General features: G+C 35.2%; 1 protein-coding gene across 3 annotated transcripts in view; it reads left to right on the top strand.

Annotated features, from left to right (window-relative positions):
* The window catches only part of LOC131147826 (membrane-associated progesterone-binding protein 4), a 60752-nt gene that overhangs the window by 30047 nt on the left and 14950 nt on the right, over positions 1 to 15755 (top strand). For 2 of the 3 annotated variants that reach the window (XM_058097428.1, XM_058097427.1), the window contains exons 5-6: positions 4484 to 4527; positions 7140 to 7186. In XM_058097428.1, coding sequence (XP_057953411.1) covers positions 4484 to 4527; positions 7140 to 7186 — 91 coding nt within the window. Of the gene's footprint in view, positions 1 to 4478; positions 4528 to 7139; positions 7187 to 15755 lie in introns of all 3 variants that reach the window. The other variant, XM_058097429.1, reaches the window with a different exon arrangement.

The following is a 15755-nucleotide window of genomic DNA, read 5'->3' as shown; positions in this document are numbered from 1 at the left end:
AACCTCTCTAGCTCATTGCTATCATCACCTAGTCAGAATTATATCATCTACATAGACAATAAGGATAGCCAATTTACCTTCACTCGTGTGTCTATAGAACACAGTATGATCGACTTGACCTTGGTTGTAGCCATGACTCTTTACTACCTTCCCAAAGCGTTCAAACCAAGCTCTAGGAGATTGTTTGAGTCCGTACAATGATTTCCTCAATCTGGACACCTTGCCTTTGCCACCTTTCCCTTCAAATCTGGCCGGTAGATCCATAAAGACTTTCTCTAAGTCTCCATTTAAGAAGACATTCTTCACATCTAGTTGATATAAGGGCCAGTTAGAATGAGCTGCTAGAGAGAGCAACACATGGATTGAGTTCATCTTGGCTACAGGAGCAAATGTTTCTTGGTTGTCAATTCCATATGTTCGAGTGAACCCCTTTGTCACAAGTCTTGCTTTGTACCTTTCTAAACTCTCATTAGCCTTTAATTTTACTATAAACCAACAGTCTTCTTCCCCTTCGGTAGGTCACCAATTTCCCAAGTACTGTTAGCAATTAGTGCATCCATCTCTTCTTGAATTGCCAATCTCCATTCTGGGTGATCTGGTGCTTCCTGAATGGTTCTGGAATAAACAGATGAGAAACATTCGAAGTAAAGGCCTTATGAGAATCGGAGAATCTATGATAGGATAGATGGTTGGAAATAGGATGTGTGGTACAGGTTCTAACTCCTTTCCTAAGGGCAATGGGCAGGTCAAGATCAGGAGAATTATCAAAACAAGGATCTAAAGAAGAAAAAGTACCTAGAGTATGTGAAGGAGGACCAACTTGTGTAGGTGATGATGATTGGCCTCGCTTTGGATTTGAAGAAAGAGCTCTATTATTCTGATGATTTCTTCTTCTGGTATAAACATGAAGCTCAGATGAGGGAATATTTGATAATACTTCTCCCCTTGTTTGTGAATCAGGTATGCCTTGTATAGGTAGACTAGGATTTCCATTATTTTCGCCAGTTAAAGTATTGGTTTCCTGACCCTTTAAAGAGTGGATGTCAATGTCAAGGAAAACATTTGGAAGAGGCTTAGAGGTTTTCTAGAACTCATCTTCAGTTTCCTTTTTCTCCCCTTGAAGATAGTTATGGCAAAAAAAGGGCTAGTTTTCAATAAAAACAACATCCATACTAATATGAATTTTTTCTGGTCAGAGGGTTAAAACATTTGTACTCTTTTTTATTAGGAGCATATCCAAGGAAAACACATTTTTCTGCCCTAGGATCAAGCTTGGATCGAAGATTGGTATGTATATGAACAAAAACAGTGCATCCAATCACTTTTAGTGGCAGGTTTGATGTTATCCGACATGTAGGAAACAATTTTTTTAGGCAATCTGAGGGAGTGATGTATTTTAGCACTCGAGTAGGCATCCTATTAATAAGATAACATGCAGTTAAAATAGCATCACCCCATAGATATTTAGGAACTTGCATTGAAAACATTAGGGCCCGTGCAACCTCTAACAAATGACATTTTTTTCTCTCAGCAATGCCATTTTGTTGTGGGGTGTCACGACAAGTAGATTGATGTTGAATACTCTTTGTTGAAAGAAACGTTCCTAAACATTTTTTAAAATATTCAGTACCATTATTAGTTTTAAGGATACTGATTTTCGTTTGGAATTGGGTTTCAACCATATTATAAAAATCCTGGAAAATTTTTTCAACCTCAGATTTGTCACTCAGTAAGTACACCCAACACAAACGTGTATGATCATCAATAAACGTAACAAACCATTTCTTACTGGAAGTAGTAGTGATTTTTGAGGGACCCCAAACATCACTATGAATTAAATAAAAAGGTTTGGAAGAATGATAAGCTTTTGATTGATAGGTGCTTTGCTGACTTTTGGACATATGGCAAACATCACAATGAAGAGAATTGCAATCCAGTTTTTTAAATAAGCTAGGAAACAAATGTCTTAAATAGAGAAAACTAGGATGTCCTAGTCTAAGATGCCAAAGCATTATTTGTTCACGTACAGAAACAGAACTAGTACTACTACTCAAACCCTGAGCTTGTTTATTGTTGAATAAAGTCTCATCAAAGTAGTAGAGTCCATCAATCATCCTAGCACTTCCAATCATCCTCCCTGAGAGTTGGTCCTAAAATTCACAATGGGAATCAAAGAAAATGACACAACAATTAGAATCCCGCGAGAGTTTTACTAACGGACAGCAGGTTATAAGCAAGTTTAGGGATGTGGAGGACAGATTTGAGTTCTATTTTTTCAGAGATTTGGACAAAACCTGTTCCAACAATGGATGAAAAACTTCCATCTGCAATTCTAATCTTTTTATTACCAGAACAATGAGAATAAGATTGAAACAATTTTGAGGCACTGGTCATGTGATCAGATGCGCCAGAATCAATAATCCATGGTGCAAGATTTAACCAACAAGGGTAGGCACTAGAGTTATCACCTGTTTGGGCCAACGAACCAGTAGGAAGACTAGAGGCAGAAGTAGATTTCAGCAGTTGAAGAAGATGATCCACCTGCTCAGCACTTAGGAAATTAGCTTCATTGGCTTTAGGGACTGCATGATTGCTACCAGAGGGTCCAGATTTGTTGCTCTTCCAGTTTGCTGGCTTTCCATGGAGTTTCCAGCAATTTTCTCGAGTGTAGCGTGGCTTATTGCAATAGTCACACCATACTCGAGGCTTATCTTCCTACCTCCTTTGATTAGAGTAAGGCCGTTGTGCAAAAATATTAGCAGTAGCCAAATCTGTGTTATCAGCAGCATGAGGAGCAGGATTATTGGCAGCAAGTAGAGCAGAATTTTCCAGTCTCATCCTCCTTTTTCTTCATCATCACACTCCTTCGACAATCTTCTCGTCGTACTTCAGAAAATACTTCCCCGAGTGGGGGTAGAGGCTGTCTCCCTAGGATTCTTCCCCTTCATCAAACTCATCATTAAGTCCAGCCAAGAATTAAAAAATTCTTGCATTCTCCACCATATTCTTATTGTGATTGCAATGAGCAGGTTTTTTCCATTCATAATCATTGAATAAATCCATATCTAGCCATAGGCCCTTAAGAACATTGAAATACCTTGTTACACTGCTGTCTCCTTGATAAGTGTTGCTGATCTTGTGCTGCAGTTCATAAATCTGAGAGTAATTCCCAAGGTTAGAGTACATTTGACTCACATTGTCCCAGAGTTCTTTTGCAGTAGAATAGCACATGTAATTAGCACTAATCTCTTCATCCATAGCATTCACGAGCCATGGCATGACCATGGAATTTTCAGCATCCCATATAGCATAAGATGGGTCTGTCTTCTCGGGCTCCTTAACTTCACCAGTCAAGTACCCTAAGCCTCTTCCACGAATATACATTCTGACAGATTGTGACCGCCGCAGGAAGCTGGCCTCATTCAATCGTATATTGGTAATTTGGACAGAGTAAGGTTCAGAATGGGTAGGTTTGGTTTCGGATTTAGCTTTGTTTGAAGTTTCATCCACGGCTACAACAACAGAACATATTAGGGTAGAGTTGAACAAGGAAGAAAACCCTATAGAGATTAGGGTCAGATTGGAGCCGCCAAGGGAAACTAGGGTTTACACAAGGTCAAGAGTCGGACCTAGCTCTGATACCATCTAGAATGAGATAGCTTCTTGTGGAAATAATTCTCATTAATCGTAACATAGGTACAGGTCTGTATAAATAGATGTACAGCAGAAGAATAGAAGGAAAGAATGAAGAAGGAAAGAACCAAAGATGCTAACTTCTAAGGAAACTAAATATTTTAGGATATTCACACATTTACAGTCGAGATTCTCTTAGAAAAAATAGGAAAGTTGACTAAACAGATTTGAAACTTTCCAACAATAAAAAACTAAAAACAGAGTGTCCAAAGAAAAAGCTCTGATAAATAAGATATAGAGTAGATTAATGTTCTGATACCTTGTTTTAAAGCTAAGATATAGCAGAGAAGAAGAGAAGAAGTGAAGAAAAGAAGAAAGCAAAAGAAGAAGAGGCAGCAGTTTTTCTGGAGCCTTACGTACAGTTCTGGATCTGGCCTCTTATATTAATCATAATAAAAAGTCTGCAGAACAAAAGTACCCCCACTCACACAAAGTAATTACTGGATTAACGTATTATTTTCTAACAAGTTCCATTTGACAAGTGGAGGTAGGTTTGCTACCATTGTAAAGAGTCCGTCTCCCACCAATTGTAAAGTTGATAACCTGGCTAAATAAGTGAAATGAATCATATAATTGAAGTTATGCTTTTATTTGGTTCAAGATTGGCTTACAAATTTGGAAACTAAATTCCATTTGGTTTTGCAAATTTGGTTTTGCCCAAAAACCATATTGAAAAAACTCTTTTCATTATGAGCTTAGGTTTTATTGATTTTCATTATATTGATTTGTATTTGAGTTGATCTTATTCATTTTTTAAAACATAGTGTGATTTGTTTTGTATGTAGTACAGGAGATGGGCTGACTGATTCATTGCGTGGTTTATCTAGTACTCAGGTCAGCATTGCTATTTTTGCTTAACCTTGAGTGTTGTACTCTCAACCACTTGAGATGAGACAACCCACTTATGATCCTTTTTACTTTCAAAATTCTACTTATTGCAATTACCACAAGTGCTTAATGTATTGGATCGAACTATTTGCAAGAAAGGCAACATTGCACTGTTCTGATTGTGCTGCCAATGGATCATGCTGCTGTGTGATGTGTAGCTTGTGCTCCCCTGTTTCCTTTTTCTTATTTTTAAGATTTTGTTTAGCATGACTTGCCTGTTTTGATGTACTTAGTGTACATTTTACATTTTTCTTATCAAATTATTTTTTACTGACAAAGATCCAGCTTTTATTCCAACTCTAAGGATTGGCTGCGATTTTTTTTTTTTTTTTGATCGTAAAGGTGAATGAATTGATCAAAGTGTATATTTACAAGTACACTGGGCATTCCCAGGCATAGGGGACAATTTAACCCCATCCCAAATGCATGGCATTACATAAAAAATGAAATTATATCCTAGCAAAAAACTCCACAGTCAAATGCTTTACACTACAAACTGCAAATCCAAAATGTCTAATCACATAGAGATTTACATGGAATGTATTCCAAGTTTATCAAAAACCACTCTGAAGGTGCGACTCTGTATTACCCCAATCAGCTCTGCTGGAGTAATGGATTTTTCTTCAAACCTCTTTCTATTCCTAAAGTACCAAAGGAAGTAAATAGTTGTAGCCAACGCAATTTTACTCCCAACTGGCTTTACTCCATTTCCTTTTGCTTCCTTGTGTAACCATTTTACAACCGCTTTTAAGGACGTCATATTCCTTGATATTCCTAGCCAACTCCTGATCTAATCCCATACACAAGAGGAGTATTTGCATTTGAAAAATATATGATCAATTTTCTCGTCCTTCTCCTTACAGAATACACATTTTAGATCACTCAAACCCAGCTAGGTTGTCGCATGTGGGGAAGTTTACCTTTAATACCAAGCGACAAGGTGAAGTCATGTTTGGGTGTGTTCCCACTCTTCCATACCACGTTGTACCAGGGCACCTTATTTGGTTTATGTCTCCAGAATTTATAGCACTGTGCAGAGCTTTTGTGCTCAAGTTCTCACCCTTCTACCCGTCTTTCCGCTGTGTCAGGTTGATTGCCACATTTCATCAAAATCTGGTTCTTGATAATTATCATTTTCTTAAACAGTGGGGAATCATCATGCTTAGAAGAAGATTCCCACAGATTAGCACCTCTCACGTACACATGATGAACCCATCTAGACCACGGGGAGTCCTTTTTCGCTTGAACATTCCACAAAGTTTTTGAAAGAAGTGTCATGTTCCAAGCTTTTAGATCAACGACCCCTAGGCCCCCTTCATCTTTTGGTAAGCATACCTCCTTCCATGCCACTAGTGGCTTCTTTCTTCCACCTCAAAGGAAAGCTCTGCACAGCTTTACGATGTGTTCCAGAACATTATTTGGAATGGGGAAAATCACAAGCCAGAAGCATTCTATTCCCTGGATTACAAAATTAATAATCTCCAGTTTACCTCCATAAGATAAAGTATTTCCAGGCCAGCTTTTAAACAGGTTTGCAATTTTGTTGATCAAAGGGGAGTATTGGCTGGAATTCAATCTGGAAGCTGTAAGTGGCATACCCAAGTATCGAAAAGGAAAGTCCCCTATACTGAACCCAGTAATCTGCAAAATCCCTTCTAGCACATCCTCCTTAACTCCGGCATGGTATGAATTAGACTTAAGGGGGTTCGCTACTAGCCCTGAGCAAGCCGAGAATTCTTTAACACAGTCCATGAGGATTTGAACTGATTTGCAGTCCCCTCGTGAGAAGAGTATAAGATCATCTGCAAAGGCCTGGTGAGAAATTTTCAGGGCTTCACATTTGGGATGGTATTTAAAATCTGAATTATACTCAAGCATCCTCAACATTCTTGATAAGTATTCAAGGCATATCACAAAAAGCAGTGGGGAAAGAGGATCCCCCTGACGAAGTCCCTTTCTACCTTTGAAGAATCCATGGTACCTTCCATTTAATGAGATGGAGTAGGAGGTCGTAGAAACGCATTCCATGATCCACGTGATCATTAGATCTGGAAAATTTAGATTTACCAGCATCTGTCTCAAAAAGCTCCAAGACAGAGAGTCATAGGCTTTTCTCAAATCAATCTTTAGCATACATCTTTGGGAGATCCTCTTCCTTGCATATTTTCTAACGAGCTCTTGTACCAGGTAGATATTTTCAACCATGCTTCTGTGTTGAACAAATGCTGATTGAGCTGGGCATATAATCTCATCAAGGCAAGGTTTGATTCTTGAAGCAATAACCTTAGCTATTACGTTGTATACAACATTGCAGCAGGCTATGGGTCTATAATCCCCAACAGATGATGCATGGGAAGATTTGGGAATCAAAGCAATGGCTGTGTGGTTTATTTGTTTCAATAATTTTCCAGTATCAAAAAATTCTTTCACTGCTCGAATGAAATCTTTACCAACAGTATTCCCAATGGCTGTGAATTTTTTATTGAATGCATTATGTTGGTAGTGAGTAAACTGCTAAGAGTTTCATGTTGTATTGTTATATTATTTTGTGTTTTCAGGTGAAGAGCATTGTTGAATGGCGGGAGTTCTACTTCAGAAGTTACACGTAAGTTAAACATAATAATCAGCTATCCTTAATTAATGAACATAAGATCATGGAAAGAAATTTCTTAACTACCAGCCTGAGGCTACATTTAACTTGGCCTCCTTGTATCTCTTCTTTGTTCTTCTCTAGTCTCAAAATCCATAACTAGATTCTCAATAAATTTAATTTCATTGTAATTATTGGAGTCCCATTCCAAAAGCCAGCCATTTCTGCTACAGATGTTTTCATAAAATGGAATCTTGAGATTGTTGGCCTATATGGAGGATGATTCGCGGCCTTTGAATAAGGACCGACCTGATTTCAAATTTAAGGGAGATGGACTTGGATCAAGTGGGCTTGGTGCAATGGGCCTTATTCTCACCTCTTTAGGCCAGTTTGGCTTTTGAGCAAGGTTGGGTGATGGAGAATATTGCCTATTGGGTAATTCTAGGCCATCATATTCTACTTGAAGATTTAGGAAATAGGGATTTGTTTTTGTTTGGAAAAATTGGATATCATAGGAATTTTGGTTAATTTAGGGTTGTTTTGGATTTTTTAATTTTTTTGAGGTTTTATTTTGATATTTAATTATTTCGGGTTATTTTTGTAATTTTTGAGTAGTTTGAGATTATTTTGTAATTCTTGACTTTTTGTCTTTAGGCTTTCTTGGTTGCCTTACCCTATAAATATGGGCTAATGATGTAAAGGATTATTTAATTATGAATGATTAAAAAATGAAATCACTTTTATTCTCTCTCTCTCTCTCTCTCTCTGAATGGCTGTTTTCTCTCTCCATCTCATGACTTCTGTTTTCTTCCTCCTTTTATCTCCTCCCTTTTTTTTTTTTTTTTTTTCTGATAGAAAAAGAAGATTCTATTAAGTAGTAGAAGAAGGAGCATAAGAAATCCTCCTTAAGAGAAACGAGAAAAAAACAAATTTCTAAACAGCTAAGCAACCAATCACACTGTAGGTCTAAAAATGAAACTCCTTTGAAACATCCAGCTGCAAAAACCACAAGGAAGCCAGGTACTTAATTCTATCCCAACATAATCTAAGACATCCTCTTCCCGGTAAAGATTAGGCCACTCCTTTCCATGGTCTTAAATTTCCACGAAACTGTTGAAATTTCCGATTTCCGTCACCCTCGATTCTTGAAATTGAAATGGCAGTCGATTTCCGTCTTGCATAATTTCCTTTGAAATCTCAATGAATCATCCGAAATTTATCGAAACCTCGAAAGTTTAGCGAAATTTGTCGAAATTTATTGAAACCTCGAGAGTGAAGTAAAGTTTTTCTTTTAATTTATTTTATTTATTTTATTGAAACAAAAGGTTATCACAAGTGCGTTTGAAATTATATGAAAAAAATAACTTATAGTGATATTTTATTTAACCATTCATGTCTAAATTATCAATATTTATATAATAAATAATATTTAAATGATTTATGAATTTTATTTGCATTAATTGAATATGTTTAATGTACATTATCTTACAAACATGTTTGATACACGTACTATTTTACAACTTTTCCACCTCATACAAAACATAGATGTATTTAATTTGTAATATATTAGTCTTAAAATTTATATTTTTATGTTTGATAACCATTTCTAAAGTTTTACAAAGAATTCCATGCTTTACTACTAGTTTCCGTTATTTTTTCAAATCAAAATCGAAATCGACATCGAAATTGAAATTTCCATCAAAATTTCGAAATTTCCATACTTTTGGAGCTTCGAAATTTGAGTCGAAATCGAAATTTAAGACCTTGCTCCTTTCCAACCAAATCCCCCACAAAACTGCAAAAATTGCGCACCTCCATAAGCACTGTGGCATCTTTAACCCTTCCAATACATGTAAAATAGATAGCTAACAAACACTCCATCGTCTCCGGACACACCCAACTCTCTCCAAATAACCCAAAAAGATTATTCCACGCCCTCCAAGAAAAAGAACAATGAGGGAATAGGTGAGAAGCAGATTCTGAATTTTGAAAACAAAGAGAACATGCATCTGGAGATAGAGCCTTGAAAGGCTTCCTACTCTGCAATAGATTGTCAGTGTTAACTCTATTAAGAACCAATCAGATAAAAGCCTTAATCTTTATATGGGAATTTAGCCTTTCAAATGGATCTATGATTGGTAAAGACAAATTATTTTTGGTTAAATGCTCAAAGAAAGAATTACAAGAATACTCCCCAGAAGAATCAAGAATCCAGGAGCAATTTCAAAAAGGAGCCTACCATCCGACAGACTTAATAAGGAGGCAACCCCCAAAACCTCCTATCATTAAGATCCCTACAAAAATGGAAACCCCAATAGAAACTAGCCCCATTAGAAATAAATAATGAATAAATATATTCATTGTGCAGATAATCTAACAAATGGGTAAAAGATGTGTAAAGTGAAGAACCCCACCCATCTTCCCAAAAACAAACACAACACCCATTACCAATAATAAAATTTGTAAAAGGAATAAAAATAGGATATAACTGTGAAATACCCTTCCAAGGACTTCCACAAGGACATTTCAACCCTAAGTTTGCGTCCCATTCATTATCCTGCAAACTAAGTTTACTCTTAATAACTTTGTGCCAAAGGGAAGACGACTCTTAAGGGAAACACCAACACCACCTACCCATTAAAGCATTGTTCTTAGACACCAACTTACCAAGACCTAAACCCCGCTCCTTTTTGGACCTATAGACAACCTCCCAACTAATCAATTGTTTTTTATTCTCCCGCACCCCGGACCAAATAGAATCTCTCATAGTCTTCTCAACAATCATACTACTAGCTACCTCATAGGTGTTCCAATGATAGAAAAGAAATAAAGAGGAATACTAGCAATACAAGCATGAATGATTGTGATGGGTCCACCTAAAGAAAACAAAGCACCCTTCCACCCATCCAACCTCTTAGACACCTTCTCCACCATAGGATCTCATAACCTAATCAATCTAGGACTACCACCTCGAGGAGCACCTAAATAAATTAGAGACCAATCCAGAATATCACACCTAACTAAAGAGGACAATCCCAAAGATCCAGAGATAATCCAAATTAAAAAGCTAACCCACTCTTTCCCAAATTAATTTTCAAACTTGAAACCCTCTCAAACTATTGCAAAATACTAAGCACATTTAAGAGAGACTCCCTATGATCTTTTAAAAAGAAAATAGTATCATCAGCAAGCTGAAGATGAGAAACCACACCTCACTTCCCACCCCAATCCCTCACAGGATCTCTGTCTACAGTTCTTTGAACCAATCTACTCAGAACATCTATCACAAGAACAAACAAAAAATGAGAAGAGGATCTCCTTGCCTAATCCCACTTGAAGTCTTGAACCAAGATTCAGGCTTCATTAATCATAACAGAAAAAGAAGCATTAGATAAACACTCCCTCATCCCAGATTGCCATCTTCAACCAAACCCCTTTCTAAAAAAAAAATATTCTCAAGGAAGCTCCAACTTACTCGATCATAAGCCTTTTAAAAGTCTACAATAAAAACCACCCCTTTATTTCTCCTTATATGAGCATCCTCAGCAACCTCATTTGCTACTAAAAATAGCATCCAAAATCTGCCTATTCCCCACAAATCTCTTTGAGCCTCCGAAATGGTATCACCTATTACAAAACTCAGCCTCTCAGCTAAAACCATAGCAATGATCTTATATGCACTAGTCACAAAACTGATAGGCTTAAAATCTTCAATTTTAATAGACATACTCTTCTGAGGCACCAAAGTGATAAATGTTGAGTTAATGCTTTTACCAAAATCTCATTAAAAAATAATTCTTTGAATATCTTCATTAAATACCCTCTAATAATATCCCAACAAACTGAGCATACTCTCTTCCGGTTACGAATGTCTCTATCACCACCACTACATTAGCCTCTATTTTTGTCCTGCCCATTTTCATCCCAGGCCACATCATCTACCAGTTCATTCCTCATTTCAATCCAACCATCTGCCCTTCAGCCACGCCTCAGAAATCAAAACCCTAATCCTTTTCCCCATCAGCCAATAGCCAAAATCTGCTAAGCCATTCAATGAAAAAAAAAGGAAAAAAAGAAAATGAATTGCTGCAGCTGCAAAGAATGCAAACAGAGGACAACAGGAGAAACAAACTAAAATAAAATTGTCGCTGCCAGTTCTCAACTCCAGACAGCATCCCAGGAACATTTTTGAAAAAACAAAAAGAAAAAAAAGAAGAAGAAGAGAACTGCTGTTGTTCCTTCTTCAAAGTTGCACCTGACAAGAAGTTTCATCACCAGAAAGGAGTCTTTTGTATGAACTCTGAACTTTTGCTGGAACTCCATGTTGTCAGAAACACAATCGAATCTGCCAACAACCATCTTTGAAGCCCTTTGCCTCACTTAAATCCTTTCCACTTTCGCAAAGCCTGCATTGTTGCAGCCATTCGAGCATCACTCGAAGCCTCCTCCCACTGCAATCTCTTCCCATCATCACAATCCCAGTCATGTTGTAAGTTCCAGTGAGCAGGTTACCATGACCATAGAAAAGATGTATTGTCTGTGCCTTGAGAGGTTTTAGGCTGTAACAAGGAATACTGAAGATAATAGAACAGAATTGTGAGAAAATTGAGGCTTTCCCATGAGGTTTTGAAGAAACTGAAGCTTCATTTGTACTGCAAGAAACTGTTTGTTGCTGCTATATTTTGACTGTTAGTGTGAGATTTTGAAGAAACTTAGCCAAACTGCATTTATATTACGAGCAAGCTACCGTTTGCTTAGACTGTTAGCGTGAGACTACAAAGAAAGCTGAAGAAGTGCATCTGTTCGGTGAAAATTTGAATGTTTGCTGCGATACTTTCAGAACTCAGAAGATAAATTGGTCCTACCAGCATCATTTCAGGTTTCCCCATGATATTTAGGAGTTTCCTATGGGAGATTTACTATTTACTACAATATTTTAAAAATTCATAAGAGATTTTGTTCCTGCCATCATCTTTTCAGGTTCCTAATGTGATGTTTTTGGAATTTTCTGCAAGAAGGCTGTTTGCTGTGCAAAATTGGGTGAACATCTTAGAAATTATAGAATAGCTCACCTAGAGTTTGAAGTGTGCTTGTAAACCCTTGGTAAGGTTACGTGGACATTGGTGTGTGTGCATTCTTTGTACTCCCTTGAAAATTAATTTAATGTTTTTTGTCTACTTGGTGAGCTTGTCAATTTGCACAAAGTCCAATGTATTCCCCGTCCTTGTTATCATAAATAAAAAATTCCACAAAATAAAAAATAAAAAATCATTGCCTTACTCTTTTGTATCAAATCTTGATTTTGTTTCTTTTTTCTCCCTTCCTATCATTGCATATATATTCAAGGGGAAAAGAAAAGGAAGAAATGAACCACTTCAACACATTTGGTTATAGAGTAGCTGGCAATACTCAACATGTGAATGAACCTAGGTACCCTTTTGGATTTGGTTTTGATTCTTGTGCAGAACTTCTCTATTTCTTAGGTTGGTTATTTGACTAGGAGAACTATTTTGATTGGTATGGATTTTCTGACTGTAAGTGCATTGGCTACAGAATATTGACAAAAGATTGGAAGAGAGTATTTTGGAGCACCACCTATTTCCACTTGTTCTAAACTGGAATACTTCTTGAAAAAGAAATATGTTTGTGCTTGTTATTGGAGACAATAAATCAGTTGTATAACATTGAACAATTGTCTTCTAGTATGTTTGAATATTTTGCTAAATTTAATAATCTTATGTTTAGTATGATATGGTTGAGGATGCAAAAATTGTCACCCTGTTCTTAAAAAGGTTAAGCCACAAAATTAGGAGCAAATTCCTTGCTAACCCTAAAATTCCCATTTCTTTGCCTGAGGTTTATGACATTACTTTAGAAGCTGAGAGAATCCTCCATTTATCCAATGACAAAAGCAATTAGGAATCATTTGGAACCGCTTATGGAGAAGTGTTTTTAAGAAAAAAGTGCTAAATTTAATAGGTGTTGATAAAAAATGTTGAGCTGAAAAAGTGTTGAAAGTCATAAGTGGTGTTTGGTTGTATTTAAAATAAGTGGTATTTGGATACTCACTTTTTTTATAGGTGCTACATGAATTTATGTTGTTATATTTCATCAATAGTTAATATATTCTAATATATAATAAAATAAAATAATATATGATTATTTTAAATAGATTTTATAAATTAAAAATATAAATATTTTCTAATTAACAATTTAATTAATGACCATTTTAATTATTTTTAATTAAAATTTAAATGTTTCCTATTAAGTAAGATTTTATAGTACTATTATCTTAATTAACAATAATCTTGTCATTAAATGTATATTTATAATATATGGTTATCATTTATTATATTAATTTATGTTAAAAATAGTATTAATAATATAATTAATATTTTAAACTTATTTAATGCTAATTTAAATTCATTGATGGTTCGTTATATTCATTATAGAATTGAATTATATTTCATTAATATAGTATGTTATAATACATGATAAAACAATATATTATTATATTTCTAATATGTTTCAATTAAAAATAGTAATATTTTCTAAATAAAAATTTAATTAATAATTATGTTAATTATTATTTTAATTAAAGTATTTTTATTAAGTAAAATAACATATGATTATCATATTAATTTATGTTAAAATAATATTATTAATTAAATTAACATTTTTTAAAATTATTTAATGTTAATTTGAATTAATAGATGGTTCTTCTTCTTCACTCTAGAATCGAATTATGTTTCATCAATAATTAATATATAATACATAATAAAATGTATAAAAAGTGAGGATGATATTGTCTTGGTTAAGGACGAAGATACTAAAGAAAGATGGCGAAGTTACTTTAGTAAGTTGTTTAACGAAAACCAAATAGAAGGCTTAAACTTAGAATTGTCAAATGAGGAAAAGACTAAAAATATAAGATTTATTCACAAAATTAGGGTTAACGAAGTTAAGTTTATACTAAAGAAGATGAAAAATGGGAAAGCTATAGGACCAGATAACATTCCAATTGAAGTTTGGAAATGCTTGGGTGATAACGGAATTATATGGTTAACTAATTTATTTAATACAATTATAAAAATTAAGAAAATGCCAGATGAATGGAGGAAAAATACTTTAATACCTATATACAAAAATAAAGAAGATATTCAAAATTGTAATAACTATCGTGGAATTAAACTTATGAGTCATACGATGAAACTATGGGAAAGGGTAGTTGAACAAAGATTAAGGTTAGAAACGAAGATCTCAGAAAATCAATTTGGTTTTATGCCTGGGAAATCTACCACTGAAGCTATTTATCTTTTAAGAAGATTAATGGAAAAGTTTAGGGAAAAGAAGAGGGACTTGCATATGAATATATGATATTTATTGACCTTGAGAAAGCATATGATAAGATACCCAGGAAAGTTCTATGGTGGGTTTTAGAAAAAAAGGGTGAATGTTGTAGGTATACTGATGTCATTAAGGATATGTGTGATGGAGTAATGACTAGTGTAACGACTACAGATGGAGAAACTAGAGAATTTTCAATTACCATGGGTGTACATCAAGGATCTGCTTTGAGTCCTTATCTTTTTGCTTTAGTGATGGACCAATTGACTAGGAGTATTCAAAAGGAGGTTCCATGGTATATGTTGTTTGCAGATGATATTGTATTAATTGACGAAACTAGGGACGGAGTAGAGGCTGAGTTAGAATTATGGAGAGAAGTTTTGGAATCTAGAGGCTTTAGGATAAGTAGAAATAAAACAAAATATATGAAATGTAATTTTAGTAATGATAGGAGGAATATTGGAGAAAAAGTTAAATTTGATGATAAAGAAATAAATAGCACTTGTAGATTTCGATACCTTGGATCTATTATGCAAGCTGAAGGAGAAATTGAAGATGATGTAATGTATAGAGTTAAAGTAGGTTGGGTAAAATGAAGAAGTGCTTCAAGTGTGCTATGTGATCGTAGAATGCCATTAAAATTGAAAGGGAAGTTTTATAGGACAGCTATAAGACCAGCTATGCTATATGGATTGGAATTTTGGGCGATGAAGAAACATAATGTCCAAAAAGTAAAAGTTGCCGAGATGAGAAAGCTTAGATGGATGAGTGGTATAACATTGAAAGATAAATTAAGGAATGAACATATTCGTGGTAAATTAAGTGTAGCTCCTATAGAAGATAAGATAAGGGAGGGATGACTCAGATGGTATGACACTTGCAATGTAGGCCAGATAGTGCACGTGTGAGGAAGAGTGACTTAGTTATTGTTGGGGGGGGGGGGGCAGTAGAAGAGGTAGGGGTAGACCTAAAATAACTTGAGAGGAGATAGTGACTAAGGATTTAATATCCTTGAATCTATCAAAAGAAATTGTTCATAATCGCATAAATTGGCGCAAAAGGATTCATATAGCCGACCCCACTTAGTGGGACTAAGGCTTGGTTTTGTTGTTGTTGTTGTAATACATAATAAAATATTATAAGACTATTTTCTAATATGACTATTTTCTAATATAATTTTTAAGTCACAAATTTGCATCTAAAAATTCATTATATTTACAAAGCCAAATGCCACTTA

Source organism: Malania oleifera, chromosome 2 (assembly GCF_029873635.1).
Source record: "Malania oleifera isolate guangnan ecotype guangnan chromosome 2, ASM2987363v1, whole genome shotgun sequence".
Classification (NCBI taxonomy): Eukaryota; Viridiplantae; Streptophyta; class Magnoliopsida; order Santalales; family Ximeniaceae; genus Malania; species Malania oleifera.
This window is presented reverse-complemented; position numbering and strand designations above follow the sequence as displayed.